The sequence below is a fragment of the Callionymus lyra genome, chromosome 12 (assembly GCF_982586985.1).
Source record: "Callionymus lyra chromosome 12, fCalLyr1.hap1.1, whole genome shotgun sequence".
Lineage (NCBI taxonomy): Eukaryota > Metazoa > Chordata > Actinopteri > Syngnathiformes > Callionymidae > Callionymus > Callionymus lyra.
The window spans coordinates 2,591,948-2,607,896 of NC_141829.1; the positions used below are offsets into that span (position 1 = coordinate 2,591,948).

Consider the following 15,949-nt stretch of genomic DNA (forward strand, 5'->3'; position numbering starts at 1 on the left):
AAATTCTCCATTGATAATTTAATGCCATCACTTTGATCTTATTGTGGTCAACATGGTTCAACTGTACCTTTAAATTATTGTGTATACTTATCTTTTAAACCTTGTATTTTTACATCTTAGTATTGATTTTGTTGTATAATATTTGCACAAGATTCTAATCTCCTTAATCTGTATCTTTAATCTAAAAGCAGTGACTAAAAATGACATTACAGTTTTTTTATAACAGTCAAATTTTCGTTCACTGTACCTCCTGAAGTAAAGAGTAAAAAAAAAAAACTGAAAAGAAAAACTGATTTGTGTTTTACTGGAATGATTTTGAATGTGAACTTTGATTGACTGCATGTACCTTGTGAAGTGAAAAAACAAGTGTAATTCTTCGACAGAATCATTTAATTTTAAGTCAGATTGGTCAAGTTAGTGTGTGCGGAGAAAGATATGTTTTATTTTGAAATGAATAGTTAGTATATATTTAACAAAATGCGCTTTTGAGAAGAAAATGATCCGTTTGGCAAACTGTGTTTAGTAGCTGTGAGTTTAGAAAAAGTATCTGAAGTATGGGTGAGAGTGATCGAACAAAAACTACTTTTAGCTTAAAGATACAGTTTAAGGAGATTAGAATCTTGTGCAAATATTATACAACAAAATAAATACTGTAAAAATACAAGGTTTAAAAGATAAGTATAGACAATCATTTGAACCATGTTGACCACAACAACATGAAAGTGAGGGCAATGCAATTATCAATGGAGAGTTTAAAAAGCACTACGTAACATTTTGACTATTTTTTAATTCACATTTAATATATATTATTTGATAAAGATGAATGTTATAATTAAATATGTTATCGATCCGATAAGTCTTGTTACATACATAGTTGAAATATGTTAACTAAAAGCTAGATTTGTTTCTATATTCTATATTAACTGGACTTGTTGTCGTGCCTCGCGGTCGCGTCCGTGTTCCTCATATGTCAGGATTCTCTCACATGTGGCGTCACATGTATGTCAAGATCGTGGATGTGGTTCCAAACAAAGGTGGGGTTCTGGTCACGCTGGAACACTGCCGTAAACACAGGAACGCTCCTTAATGGGGCTTCGTAAACCAACACAAAACGTCTTCAAAAGAGCAAGTCTGTAATTGTTTTTGTGTTTTCAATAATATGGAAAAATCTCGCTTTTCTGCGTTTGACGCGCCAAGACCCCGAGGCTGCTGGCGTGTCACCGCATGTCATTACATTATTATAGCAAGAATGTTCTGCAGCCATACTTTCTCCTGCAATAAAAGGCAGACGCGTCTTGCAATTTATCTTTATTAAAACACACATTATAAACATTAATAAGTTATATATACAATAATGCTTCTGTTCTCAGGTGTTTCTATCTTCCGTGGTTCTGAGGTAAAGTAATGCATCGTTTCTATCCTCAAAGTATTGACATTAAAGCTTAAAAGACTTGATTCCGTTTGAATCAAATGTCATTCAATCAGATTCTGACGTCTTGTGTATTTGGTTTTTGTAAATAAAGGATCAGATGAACCTGAACATTTCTTTCAAACTGAAGTCCTGCCTCAGTTTTCATCGATGTATAGAATAAATGTATGTTGTTCACACGAGTGTAAAACATGTGTCTCAGGAAACCACACGTTCAGCAACAGAGGAATAAAGATGTTTTCTTCGTTGTTGTTATTGTTAACTCAAGTGCAGAAGCTATTTTTCTTTGAGGTAATACTGGAGTGTTGAGATCAGTTCAGTCTTTGCCTCCAGTTTAAAAACATCTCTATAGAAACAGCGTAAGAAGCACTTAAAGGAAACTACATTTCTCTCGGTGTGAAAATACATTTTCTCACGAGTCGAGACGCACTTTTGTTTGCTTTGATCGCGGCTCACAGGAGCCCAGAACCGTGAAAATGATTGGAAACGTCAAACTCGACGTGCAAATCTCCTTCAGTTTATCCTGTCAGAGCGAGCTTAGCGGGTGTTGAAGGTCTCCAGGCGGACTCTCCACGTGGATCACTGTGAGGAACTTCACGGAGCCGGAAGGTTGGCTTTGAAATTCTTCTCGATGATTCGAGATCAGAACAAACGAGCCCCAAATGTTAATGAAAACGTAAAGAAAAAGGCTGAAAGTTTTAGCTTGATTTGCAACTTGGATGAATTCTAATTCACGTCTGCGTCGTCTCACGTCATGGAAAAGCTCACCTTTAGCTGAAAGAATGACGAGGGAAACCCGAAGGCAGACACGGGTCTGGCACAGGTTTACAGCCGTGGCTTCACTTTACTGCTCGACACACTTTTGCCTTAACTCAGGAGTTTACAGCCTTTCCAGCGGTTAAGTGGCCCTAAATGCTTAATAGGGTGCTGGAAATCACAGACACTCTCCGAGCGCTCTGTGAACCACAACACTTAGTCTTACGAGGCCCCTGGGAGCCGCACGCCCAGCCATTAAGTGGCGACAGCGGCAGACTTGCGTGGTCTAGGTGAGAAGTGAAAGTGACACGGATCATGGGGTCCCTCGGTCTGGGTCACCGCTCAGGATTTAATCGCCTCCCAGAGTCGCCGCGAGAACTGCTGACGTCGTCTTCTCCGGTGGAAGATCATTAAATAAAGTGTAAAATACTGACGTGGATTTTTGTTCAATTTCACTGAAATGTTGACGAGCAATAGGTGGAAACATGTTGGTTTGAATCCCGTGTGAAGAAGTCGTCACTCTCTGTGGGCAGAAGGTTTCAGTGGAAGCTCCAACGAGTCTTCTTCGTGGTTAATGACGACGTCTCCGTCGCCGGGTTATGATTTTTCAAATGCCGAAAAAAAGTTGTTGCATAAATGGAATAATATCAGGACTTTATTTTACCATCTGTCGCTTTTTAAGCTGGTTATGTTTCTTTATTATTCAATTCTAAAAGCTTCAATCATTTCAAAAGAAGAAAAAAGGTTTTAATTTCAAGATTTAACTTCTTTTTTTTTAAATTAAATCAAGTTTTGTGTATTGATAACCTTTTTCTGACTGAAGCAACTTTTTTTTGATTAATAATATACTTTGAAACAACTTGTGTTTTGGTCGAAGCAACTTTTCATTTGAATAGTAAAGAAACCAAACGACCTTGGTTGTGTGTCCAGCACACAGTTGTCGCTTTAAAACCCGAATGATATTTTCCTTCACGTCTATGGATAGAAATCATTCAGGAAAACGTTCTCTAGACCAGAAGAGTCTTTTTTTTAACGTAAGAAAAGTCTGTAAAGTAGCCGTGAGATGAGAAGTCCATCAAGATCCACTGGCGTTCTTCATGTACGTGGAGATGTTCGCTCCATAAAGTCGTCCTTGTCGGAGCTTCCGTCCAACACGGTTCAGACGCTGGCGCAGCGCTGAGAGGGCGAGGTGCAGATCATCTGGCCGTGGAAGCTGCCGACCTGTCGCCCGGCGCCCTCGCTGCCGGAGAGCATGTCCGAGCAGAGCGACTCCACGGCGTCCAGCCTCTCGATCTGCACCAGGCGGGTCAGCAGGTCCGGGATGCTGTAGCCCGCCGTGCTGACCCTCTCGAAGAGCTGCAGGCCGTCGCTCATGCCCCCGATCTCGTCGCGCTTCAGCCCGAAGCTCTCGGCCAGATGCCTCCAGGTCTTCACCACGGCGGCCTCGCTGCTGTAGGACGAGCTCAGCATGCGGCTGGTCTTCTCCAGGCAGTCGAAGGGAAGCTCAGTGGGACTCAGTCCTGAAGAGAGTCCAGGAAAAACAAAGGTGTCAATATGTTCATGTATCCCTTTTTTTCTATTGTGGTTGTTGCAGTGTTACATTCTGAATCCACTTTATAATCATAGTTTTTATAGTTTATATTTTAATAAAGTGTGTATAAAATAATTTGTATTTAAGCTTAACATGCAAATATTCACTGAATTTGTTTATTTTTTTGTGGTAATTAATCTTTTGGACTCTAGATGGCAGCAGTCGTTATTTCCTCCGCAGCTAAAGTAACAATGGAATCTCAGTGTTGACTGAGGATGAGAGGATATTTTGGTTTAAAAAAAAACCAAATGAAATTAGTTACGACTTCGTCAAGAGTCATGTGGTCTGAATATACTACAACACCAGAGTCAAGTACTACACATATATACTTGTTACTACACTATCACAACACCAGAGTCAAGTACTACACATATATACTTGTTACTAAACTATCACAACACCAGAGTCAAGTACTGGACAATACTACACATATATACTTGTTACTACACTATCACAACACCAGAGTCAAGTACTGGACAATACTACACATATATACTTGTTACTACACTATCACAACACCAGAGTCAAGTACTGGACAATACTACACATATATACTTGTTACTACACTATCACAACACCAGAGTCAAGTACTGGACAATTGTACACATATATACTTGTTACTACACTATCACAACACCAGAGTCAAGTATTGGACAATACTACACATATATACTTGTTATTACACTATCACAACACCAGAGTCAAGTACTGGACAATACTACACATATATCCTTGTTACTACACTATCACAACACCAGAGTCAAGTACTGGACAATACTACATATATATACTTGTTACTACACTATCACAACACCAGAGTCAAGTACTGGACAATACTACACATATATACTTGTTACTACACTATCACAACACCAGAGTCAAGTACTGAACAATACTACACATATATACTTGTTACTACACTATCACAACACCAGAGTCAAGTACTGAACAATACTACACATATATACTTGTTACTACACTATCACAACACCAGAGTCAAGTACTGAACAATACTACATATATATACTTGTTACTACACTATCACAACACCAGAGTCAAGTACTGGACAATACTACACATATATACTTGTTACTACACTATCACAACACCAGAGTCAAGTACTGGACAATACTACACATATATACTTGTTACTACACTATCACAACACCAGAGTCAAGTACTGGACAATACTACACATATATACTTGTTACTTAACTATCACTATATATCACTATATATATATATATATATATATATATATCCTGTCGTTGACACTGTATCTTGACACATATCATATTCAGATTCTTGAGCATACATGAGGTACTAGTGAGCTGCTACTACACAAGTACTTCATCAGTTGAATCACTCACCCTCGGTCACATTGCAGGCTCTGGTGTAAAGATCCAGAATCTTCTTCCTTCTGCTCTGTAACATCTGTTTGAGAGGAAAGACATTAATAAGAAAAAAGGATGATAATCACTTTACTGCCGACATCCTTCTACAGATGCCATTCTTACTCCGGGCGTTTTGTTGTTGTTGTTGATTGAGGTCACGCTGCTGATGTGGTTCACGTTCTTGATGTGGTTCATGTCGGTAAAGTGGTTCGGAGCATTGAGGATGTTGCTGGTGGATCTGGCAGCGCCGGTCTTCTGGGTCCCGTTGCAGGAGCGATCGTGGTCCAAAAGCCCCAGAGAGAGCAGGCAGAGATCCGGCTTGTTAGCCATGCTGAGCTGACAGGGGTTCAGTCTGGGGTTGATGGTCTCGGCTGTGCCCTGTTTGTCCAGCGCCGCCTCCTCGTCGCTGTCGATGCTTCGGCTCAGAAGCTGCTCGTTCTCGGATGATGCGTCGTTTTCACTGGAGAAAAAATAAATAAAATATAAAGATGGTTAAATGTAGGATCGTGAAGCCTCACAATATATCAAAGGAGTTTAATGGCTGATTATAATAAATCAAAATGAGTTATGCTAGTAAATGATTTTTTTCTAAATTGTTTGCTTTCTTGTAATTTTTTTTATCTTTACATTTTTTATTTTTTATTGTCATACTGTACTAGATGACTGAGGACGAGAGGATACTGTGAGTCCAGCAGCTTTTAAAGCTGATGTTTGGACAGAGTCATGTGGTCTGTAAATACTACAACACCAGAGTCAAGTACTCCACAATACTAAATATATATACTTGTTACTACACTATCATAACACCAGAGTCAAGTACTGGACAATACTAAACATATATACTTGTTACTACACTATCACAACACCAGAGTCAAGTACTCCACAATACTACACATATATACTTGTTACTACACTATCACAACACCAGAGTCAAGTACTGGACAATACTACACATATATACTTGTTACTACACTATCACAACACCAGAGTCAAGTACTGGACAATACTACACATATATACTTGTTACTACACTATCACAACACCAGAGTCAAGTACTGGACAATACTAAATATATATACTTGTTACTACACTATCACAACACCAGAGTCAAGTACTGGACAATACTACACATATATACTTGTTACTACACTATCACAACACCAGAGTCAAGTACTGGACAATACTAAATATATATACTTGTTACTACACTATCACAACACCAGAGTCAAGTACTGGACAATACTACACATATATACTTGTTACTACACTATCACAACACCAGAGTCAAGTACTGGACAATACTAAATATATATACTTGTTACTACACTATCACAACACCAGAGTCAAGTACTGGACAATACTAAATATATATACTTGTTACTACACTATCACAACACCAGAGTCAAGTACTCCACAATACTACAAATATTCTCGTTCCTACACTATCACGATGTATCACTATATCAAATCGTATCAACAGATTCTTGACGATTAAAAACACCTAGTTTCTAATAAAGTGCTGATCAACAAGTACAATACTAATACAGTACAATGGTATCATAATGTACTGGGTTATGAATAATTTGAGAGTACTCTAGTCTAAAACAGTTTATTTCATTGCTTGGAAAAAGCTCCTCATCTGATGAGAAAAAGTGGGAACAAACAATCCATCTGTGGTTCAAGTGCTGGTTTGAGGACTAGTTTGTGTCTCGGATGAATCCAACATTTTCAAGGTTGAGGTCCGAGACAGAACTTCAACTGTTGCTGGGATTTCTCTGATTTTCGCCGTGATACCACAACATCTCATTACTTGTCTTCTGCGCTGGATATTGGCTTCAGAAAAAAGCACCTGGTTGACGACGACAGGATGCCATTGTTTTCCAGTCCCACGCTCTCTGAACACACTTTGTTTACTTGATACCCAACACCCACTGCAGCACCGTGAGTTAGCACTTCGCTGTGCACGTGACGCTCCTGAGTGTGTGCACGTGACGCTCCTGAGTGTGTGCACGTGACGCTCCTGAGTGTGTGCACGTCGCTTCATTTAAACTGTTTTTAGCTTTAATTTATCATTTGCATATTTAAAGGTTGAATTATTTTCTATCGAATAATTGGATTAAAAATGGAATACTTTCAATATTAAGTTTTTGTTCTTCTAATTCCAAAGAGAAAAAAACTGTTTAAGTAACTGAACAATCATGCTCTTTTAAATTAAATATAAAAAAGTGTAAGTTTAACCAGCAGATAATACCAAAAGACTACCGAGCTACTTGATTGATTTATTATCTTGATTAATGGATTAAAATCATTTGTATGTTCAACACTTTAATTCATGATTTTTAAACGATTGTATTAAAAGTACTGCCACCATACAATAGAAAGGACTGAGAGTTTGATAAAGTACTCAGTACTCGTTTAGTAACGTCTGGTGGCAACATTTATATATTGAATTTAAACTACAAATTGCAATTGGACATAAAATGTATGATTGGAATTGGAAAATACTAATTATTAAACTCAATTATTTAATAAAAACATATTTAGCTTTTCAATAAAGAATTGATTGAATTCACTCAAAATAATAATGAAATGCTTAAAAAAAACGACAAGATTACAGTTTCTAAGTTTAACATTTGAAAAGGCAAATTCAATCTTGCGATGACACTGATTTAACGTCATATCAAAGCAGATCAAGATGATCTGTGTAAAAACATTCCCACCCTCGTGTTCACGCCTCTCCTGCACACTCTCCATAATAACGCTGCTTTGTCTTCACTGCTAGAAGATACAATGCACACAGACCAGAGCGAGCAACTGTCGTCTTTTGTTGTCTCCGCTGGCAAGCCTGTACCTGATGGTGGTTTTTAGTTTGCAAAAAATACCCTCGTAAACACCAACAACAGCGCCGCTGTCTGACCGCCGTGTGTGTGATCATCAGCGATACATCTGCACCACCAGCACCTCCTCGAACCTCCTCTAACCTCCACGACTCCTGACGGCTGCGTTCAGACGGAGCACCACACGCTCCCCACGACTGCAGGTATCAGTCGCTGAATAAAAGGAAAACACGAGCGCGGTCGCTGGAACTCGCTCTGTGGTGACATGATTCATGGCAGATGTTTTTGTTCAAGAGGCAATTTTGGTTTTTCTGTGTGTGACGCTCCACACAAAGCGCTATTAGCCCTTCAAAATAAAGTGGTGAGTCAGCCAGCATGGAGCCCTGTGTGGAATGTTAGTCCAATTATAGGAGTTTGTTTTTGGTTTGCTTCACGTCTTTCTTTATTCCAATCCAGAGTTCTGATGTTCTTTGAATACCATCGATAGACTCTGTTGTTTAGGAGGTTGACGGGTTAACTATGGGTAGATCGATCGGCTCAACCGTTCAATATCTGTAGTCAAGAAATGTAGTCTATGAAGCTACTTGCTTATAAAGGCCTGTTTGGGAACGTTTTCAATTTTAGAAGTGAGTTAGTTTAAAACTACTGCTGTGTCTCAAATTGCACACTTCTCTTAGTATACTAGAAGTTAGTATCATCAGGATAGTGTACGTACTAACTAGTAAGTAATCCTCCACAGATAGTATGTCTCAAACATACTTCTCTTAGTATACTAGAAGTTAGTATCATCAGGATAGTGTACGTACTAACTAGTAAGTAATCCTCCACAGATAGTATGTCTCAAACATACTTCTCTTAGTATACTAGAAGTTAGTATCATCAGGATAGTGTACGTACTAACTAGTAACTAATCCTCTACAGATAGTATGTCTCAAACATACTTCTCTTAGTATACTAGAAGTTAGTATGCATCAGGATAGTGTACGTACTAACTAGTAACTAATCCTCCACAGATAGTATGTCTCAAACATACTTCTCTTAGTATACTAGAAGTTAGTATGCATCAGGATAGTGTACGTACTAACTAGTAACTAATTCTCCACAGATAGTATGTCTCAAACATACTTCTCTTAGTATACTAGAAGTTAGTATCATCAGGATAGTGTACGTACTAACTAGTAACTAATCCTCCACAGATAGTATGTCTCAAACATACTTCTCTTAGTATACTAGAAGTTAGTATCATCAGGATAGTGTATGTACTAACTAGTAACTAATCCTCCACAGATAGTATGTCTCAAACATACTTCTCTTAGTATACTAGAAGTTAGTATCATCAGGATAGTGTACGTACTAACTAGTAACTAATTCTCCACAGATAGTATGTCTCAAACATACTTCTCTTAGTGTACTAGAAGTTAGTATCATCAGGATAGTGTACGTACTAACTAGTAACTAATTATCCACAGAAAGTATGTCTCAAATCAAACTCTGCTGCTACACACTAAAAGGAAATGACGCGACAGCTTCTTCTTCTACTACTATTTAACGATGATTTCAACCGGCTGTAGTAACACTAGCGACACCTGCTGGCAGCACATTTTCAAGTTTGGAAAAAGAAATAAAGAAAAAATATGAGAATCTAAATATTCGCAAGATATTTAAGCTGGTATCAGCAGCGAAGACGTGTTTATCCTCGTACTGCTGCTGAAAATACACCTGTAAGTATATGAATATATATGCATTTATATATGACGTAACTTCCATTTACAACGTCACTAAGATGGAGCTGTTTAGGGTAGATAGTGTCCAGCGAACCATACTCAGTTTTTGTGGGCGTTTTAGTGACAATTTAGTGTGCATGGCGCACTCAATTTCGCATACTAAGAATTGAGACACACTTACGCACTAAAAATACTAACTTTGAGTACGCAAGTATGCGATTTCAGTCACAGCACGGATCTTCTATTTCGACTTAGTCTTTCTTACCTTTTGGGGCTCTTCTGAGGAGGAGCTTTCATCTTGTCGAACTCGTCCTTCTCAGCGTAGATGACAACATTTTCTGAGGAGATAAAGAAAGAACCTTCAGCTCATGTTGTGGTTGTCAAGCCCTCATTCATGGACTGATATTCATCTAGAAAGTAAAACTTTGAATTCCTGAGCAGGTCAACAAGGTGTTTGTTTGCTCCAGACCTGCTCTGTTGCGTCATGGAAATATTTATCATTTAGGAAACAATCCTATCGGTTAACAACTTCTCTGCAGTTCTTCTTGGTCGTAAGTTCTGCTGTGAGTCGCAGGATTTTCTTTCTTTGTTTGCAAGAAGCTATGAAAGTGTTCGGACAAGTTAACTCGTGTTTATTAATATGTAACACGATACGATTATACTTGGATGTTTTGTTGCCTCAAAATAAAGAGACTTTGAAGTTCACCCTCATGGAAGTGATAATGATTCTGACAAGTGCGAACCAGGAATCTGATCTTTTATTAATGAAGTGTCTTGATGAGTGACAGCGATCTCCGGTGGAGCTCCAGGATACATCCGTCACACTTCCACACTCCTGATCCTGAACCCTCACTTGTCCTCCAGGATATCCGTCTTATTCAGTGAGTTTTAAATCCCATTTGGTCTTTCATTTATGACAATGGATGATATGAAGACATTGAAAAATCGTGTTCATGCAAAACACGTGTGAATATTAAAAATAAACAAATCATTATTGAAACTTTACAAACATGGTTTTATCACGAGCAGACACTTGAACCTTTTTAGGATGAATAATAATGTCAAGAAAACATTTTTTAAATGGATCTTGTTCTTTCTTTTTATTTCTCTTTGTTCTTGTTCTTATTTTTATTTTCATAAATAATGTATCGGTGTGTCTAATTGAAAAAAAATGTCCCGAAGGAGACCTCCTGAGGGATCAATAAAGTTCTACCTAAACTAACCTAACCTAAACTAACCTAACCTAACCTAACTACTGCAACCTGCAAACATCATGATGGTTCACTCAGATCTAACTCAGAAGCCAAAGTATTTTCTATAAATCCTTTATTTCAAGTTTCTTTCGACTTTGAATCTTTTCAACATGTTGTTGAACATTAGAAGATGGATGGACTGAAGGAACTGATCGATTGATAGATGGATAAATAGATGGTTAGATGCAACTTTACTAGTATCTTTTGGGAAAATAAAATCCTTTAGAAAAGCTGCAAAGTTTATGGAAAAAATATAATAATGCTTGCTTTTGAATTGTACGTTACGGCTGCACGATATTGGAAATAAATGCGATATTCGACATTGGTGTCTTGAATTGCGATATCGATATTAATGCGATATTTTTTTTCTTTCACCTAAAAATAGTAAATAACAAAAATAACAATAACAGGCGCGAGTACTGCAGTGTAGGTCCGGGGTTTAATAAAGGAAAGCGATGAGATATTTCCCTTTTGTTTATTTCCGTGCTTCGGTGTCGACATGATGGTAGAAAAATATCACTTATAATGTTCAGTTTAGCGAGGCTTGCATTGGTTTCCTGTGAAACTGAGTGACATCAGAGAGGAGCCGCCGGCGCGTCGCGATATCACCAAATCAATAATAAATCCCGGCGCTGACTAAATCTCTCGTGTTTGAGTAGATCATAAGTTATTACTTCCGTTCATCAAGCTGCGCCGCACAGTTCACAGATGGACGGAGACGTAAACAACAACGAGACATAGAAGTACAAATTGACAACTTTACAGAACGTGACACTGATTAGTTGAAGTGCGCATTTAAGAAATGATTGATTTATACAATAAAATAAGAATAAATGATCACATGTTTTCGATGCATATCACGTGACAATATTACGATATTGATATTTTTCTAGATATATCGTGCAGCCCTAGTATGTATGTATTTACACAAACTCTGATGATGAATACAAACACTGACATATAAAGACATCACACTGATTACCAGTATGTGATCATGATAGAATAAATGTTTTTGAGTTCATCAAGACATGTTTGAGTTTCTCACCAGGAACTTCCTTCTTGTCTTCTTGTTTATTCGTCTGAGCTTCAACCGATTTCACCACTTGACCCGAACAACACGCTGCAGAGACACGGATGTTACACACAGTAGTTCGATCGTGTGCATGTGTGTGTCACGCCTTCTTACTCTGGCTGCTGGGTTTGGCTTTGAGGATGTAGAACATGATGATGAGGACGATGGCAATGGCCATGATGAAGATGGTCGACATGGCGATGATGAGAGCCGTGGCCAGGTGACCTTGTCCCGTCGGATCTAAAGTGTGTAGCAACGTTAGCATCGAGTACGAAACCTCATTGTTAACGGTGTGTGTTTGTACCTTTGTGTGGTTGAGGGAGGACGGTCGTGCTGCCGGAGTCGGCCTGAGGTTTTTCTATCGGTCCGGAGGACGCCATACCTGTCGACACCAAGATTTCTGAATCAAAACTCAAATTAAAATGTATTTATAACTTGATAAATAAGCTCGCTGGGTGGTTCAAAGAGAAGCTTGAGTTCCCAAGAGGAGGAAACGTTGTCACAAGCACTGACTTGTGAATCATTATCTGCTTCATATCGTCAGATGTTTTAATTAGATACACAAAGACCCGCTGAAGTCGTTAAGAGATTACATGACGAGTGTCGGCCTGTCGTGTTCATTTAGCTTCTTGGATGTTTTGGCTGGAAAATGTTTGACAATCTAGTTTCATTGATGCAGAAAAACCTTTTCAATGAAGGCTCGACCTTAAGTAACACAACGAAATTATCTGAAGAAACTTTACAGTTTAAGTGAGACTATAGTTGAGAAAAGAAAAAATGATCCCACCAATGACAAACTAGAAGAGAGAATTCCTCCTTTCTTCGTTAAATCAATTCAATCATTCCTTTAACTTCTGGTGAATCTCTTCATATTGTCAAAAATGTTATTTCTTAGCTGTTAAAACTGAATTTAACTGTTGAGAAAAAACATCTCTTGCGTAAAAAGAAGCAATTCATGAAATGAGTCTGTTTCTTGTGCTCCCTTCATTTATTCAATCACTTTTTATTTCACTGCTCTGGAGTAGCAATTAAGTTGCTGTTGAAAAGCATGTATTTATCCACCAACACACACACACACACACACACACACACACACACACACACACACACACACACACACACACACACACACACACACACACACACGTCTTCACTGCAGGCCTCGGCTGCTTTATGTCTTTTTCTTCTTCCAAAACACTCTCATTAAATATGACTCAGTGACAGAACCCTTCATACCCTTCATACCCTTCATACCCTTCATACCCTTCATGCCCTTCATACCCTTCATACCCTTCATGCCCTTCATACCCTTCATACCCTTCATACCCTTCATACCCTTCATACCCTTCATACCCTTCATACCCTTCATACCCTTCATACCCTTCATACCCTTCATACCCTTCATACCCTTCATACCCTTCATACCCTTCATACCCTTCATACCCTTCATACCCTTCATACCCTTCATACCCTTCATGCCCTTCATACCCTTCATACCCTTCATTTCCGGGCTCAGCGATTACAGAGGAGGTTCTGAACAATCACGGCTCCATAAATTAAAAATCCTGAAGCGGCATTTATTGGTCCATCGTAACGAACAATGATCTGAGCTCATTAACATTCTTTTCAATTTGGAAAATAAATCTCTTAACCGTGTGGTCAGAACCACAGACGGTTTCTTTCAGTTACTGCACAGAACTCTGGAGGAATAAATGGATGGTTGAACGGTTGGAGAACTTATAGACCACCAGACTTTTCGTTTTCAAACCAATATATGTCCAAACTTCAGCTTTAAAAGCTGCTGGACTCACTGTATCCTCTCGTCCTCAGTCATCATTCTTACTTTAGCTGTGGAGGACGTAATGACTGCTGCCATCTAGAGGCTGAAGTTTAATTGCAACTCAAAAATGAACAAAGGCCATGAATAATAAAATACAATACGTAAAATATAATTTGAAAGCAACAAAATATATATTGATGGAGTATTGTGAGAAAATATCGCTATATTTAAGTGTTCTAATATTTTCTTACTCCACTTAAGAGTCTGACGAATGGATTGATGGATGTACGGATGGATGGATGGTTTTACGTTGGATGGATGGATGGATAGTTTTATGGATGGATGGATGGATGGATGGATGGATGGATGGATGGATGGATGGTTTTATGGATGGATAGATGGATGGATGGATGGAAAGATGGATCAATGGATGGATGGATGGATGGACGGATGGATGGATGGATGGATGGATGGATGGATGAATGGATGGATGGATGGATGGATGGATGGATGGATGGATGGATGGATGGATGGATGGATGGATGGATGGATGGATACATGGATGAATGGATGGATGGATGGATGGATATATGGATGGATGGATGGATACATGGATGAATGGATGGATGGATGGATGGATGGATACATGGATGAATGGATGGATGGATGGATGGATGGATGGATGGATACATGGATGAATGGATGGATGGATGGATGGATATATGGATGGATGGATGGATACATGGATGGATGGATGGATGGATGGATGGATGGATGGATGGATGGATGGATGGATGGATGGATGAATTGTTGGATGGATGGATGGTTTTATGGATGGATGGATGGATGGATGGAAAGATGGATCAATGGATGGATGGATGGATGGATGGATGGATGGATGGATGGATGGATGGATGGATGGATGGATGGATGGATGGATGGATGGATGGATGGATGGATGGATGGATGGATGGATGGATGGATGGATGAATTGTTGGATGGATGGATGGTTTTACGGATGGATGGATGGATGGATGAATAGGAGAATTACTATCAGAATATTATAAAACCCTGACATTTGATGTCACTAACATATTAAAAGGTCGTTCTTTTCATCTTTCCTGCTGATGTTTGACTTGACTTAGACTTAACTTAACTTAACTTAGATCTCATGTCCAACAGATCTCTGTCCAGAGCAGAGACATCAGAGCGAGGATAGCAACAGTTCAGCAGCGAAAGACAGATGCAGGTGTCAGAGTCTAGTTCTGGTCCAACTCAACACAACTTCTGTGATTCTTCCTTTAAACCTCATCCAGGCTTTGATCGCTGCAGTACATCTGCTGCCACCAACACTTCCTGTTATCAGTTTGGTATCAACAGAGCCTGTGTTTGCACCAGGAGTCGTGGAGATAAGGACACGTTCATGTTGATACCAGACTGATAACAGTTACACAACAAGTTACAGCGACTCACACTCTTTTGTGTTGGGCGGCGCGTTCTGGCAGGAGTGACAAACCATCCCGTAGAGGTTCCTCGGTCGGTTCTCCAGCATGTAGTACCTGTCAATCATCATAGAAGATCAGAATAGTACCTCTGCCAAGGAGGTAACTTGAGTTTGTAAACAGTTATAAGTGATTTATACGCAATTGGAGGATTTGTTAGAAATGGTTGATTAGTTTAGAAGTAGAAGTTTATCAGTGTCATGAGAAAATGCAAAGATTGAATTTAACATTTGAAATTTTGAAACTTCAATATATTTAAATGTAGTTTTTAAATATTAAATTCATTGATTTCCATATCGAAGGTTGAATTTGTTCTTAACTTTTAATTGATCCAACTTTAAGCCAAAATACTGCCCACACTTTAAATGTGCACTTTGTAACTACTGTAGTTAAATGACATGAATTGCAATATTTCAAATGTGATTCTGAATCACATGATGTGTCACATGACGATCATGTGATTCTGAATCACTTGATGTGTCACATGACGATCATGTGATTCTGAATCACTTGATGTGTCACATGACGATCATGTGATTCTGAATCACTTGATGTGTCACATGACGATCATGTGATTCTGAATCACTTGATGTGTCACATGACGATCATGT

At 38.8% G+C, this 15,949-nt stretch overlaps 1 protein-coding gene across 1 annotated transcript in view; it reads right to left on the reverse strand.

Annotated features, from left to right (window-relative positions):
* Window positions 1–1,292: 1,292 nt before the first annotated feature.
* edar (ectodysplasin A receptor) overlaps window positions 1,293–15,949 on the reverse strand; it is a 47,692-nt gene continuing 33,035 nt past the window's right edge. The window contains exons 5-12 of the mRNA XM_087804751.1: window positions 15,310–15,395; window positions 12,361–12,438; window positions 12,171–12,296; window positions 12,030–12,104; window positions 9,997–10,069; window positions 5,294–5,630; window positions 5,147–5,210; window positions 1,293–3,705 (exon numbers count right to left, since the gene is read on the reverse strand). Coding sequence (XP_087660877.1) covers window positions 3,344–3,705; window positions 5,147–5,210; window positions 5,294–5,630; window positions 9,997–10,069; window positions 12,030–12,104; window positions 12,171–12,296; window positions 12,361–12,438; window positions 15,310–15,395 — 1,201 coding nt within the window. The 3' untranslated portion in view covers window positions 1,293–3,343. The remainder of the gene's footprint in view (window positions 3,706–5,146; window positions 5,211–5,293; window positions 5,631–9,996; window positions 10,070–12,029; window positions 12,105–12,170; window positions 12,297–12,360; window positions 12,439–15,309; window positions 15,396–15,949) is intronic.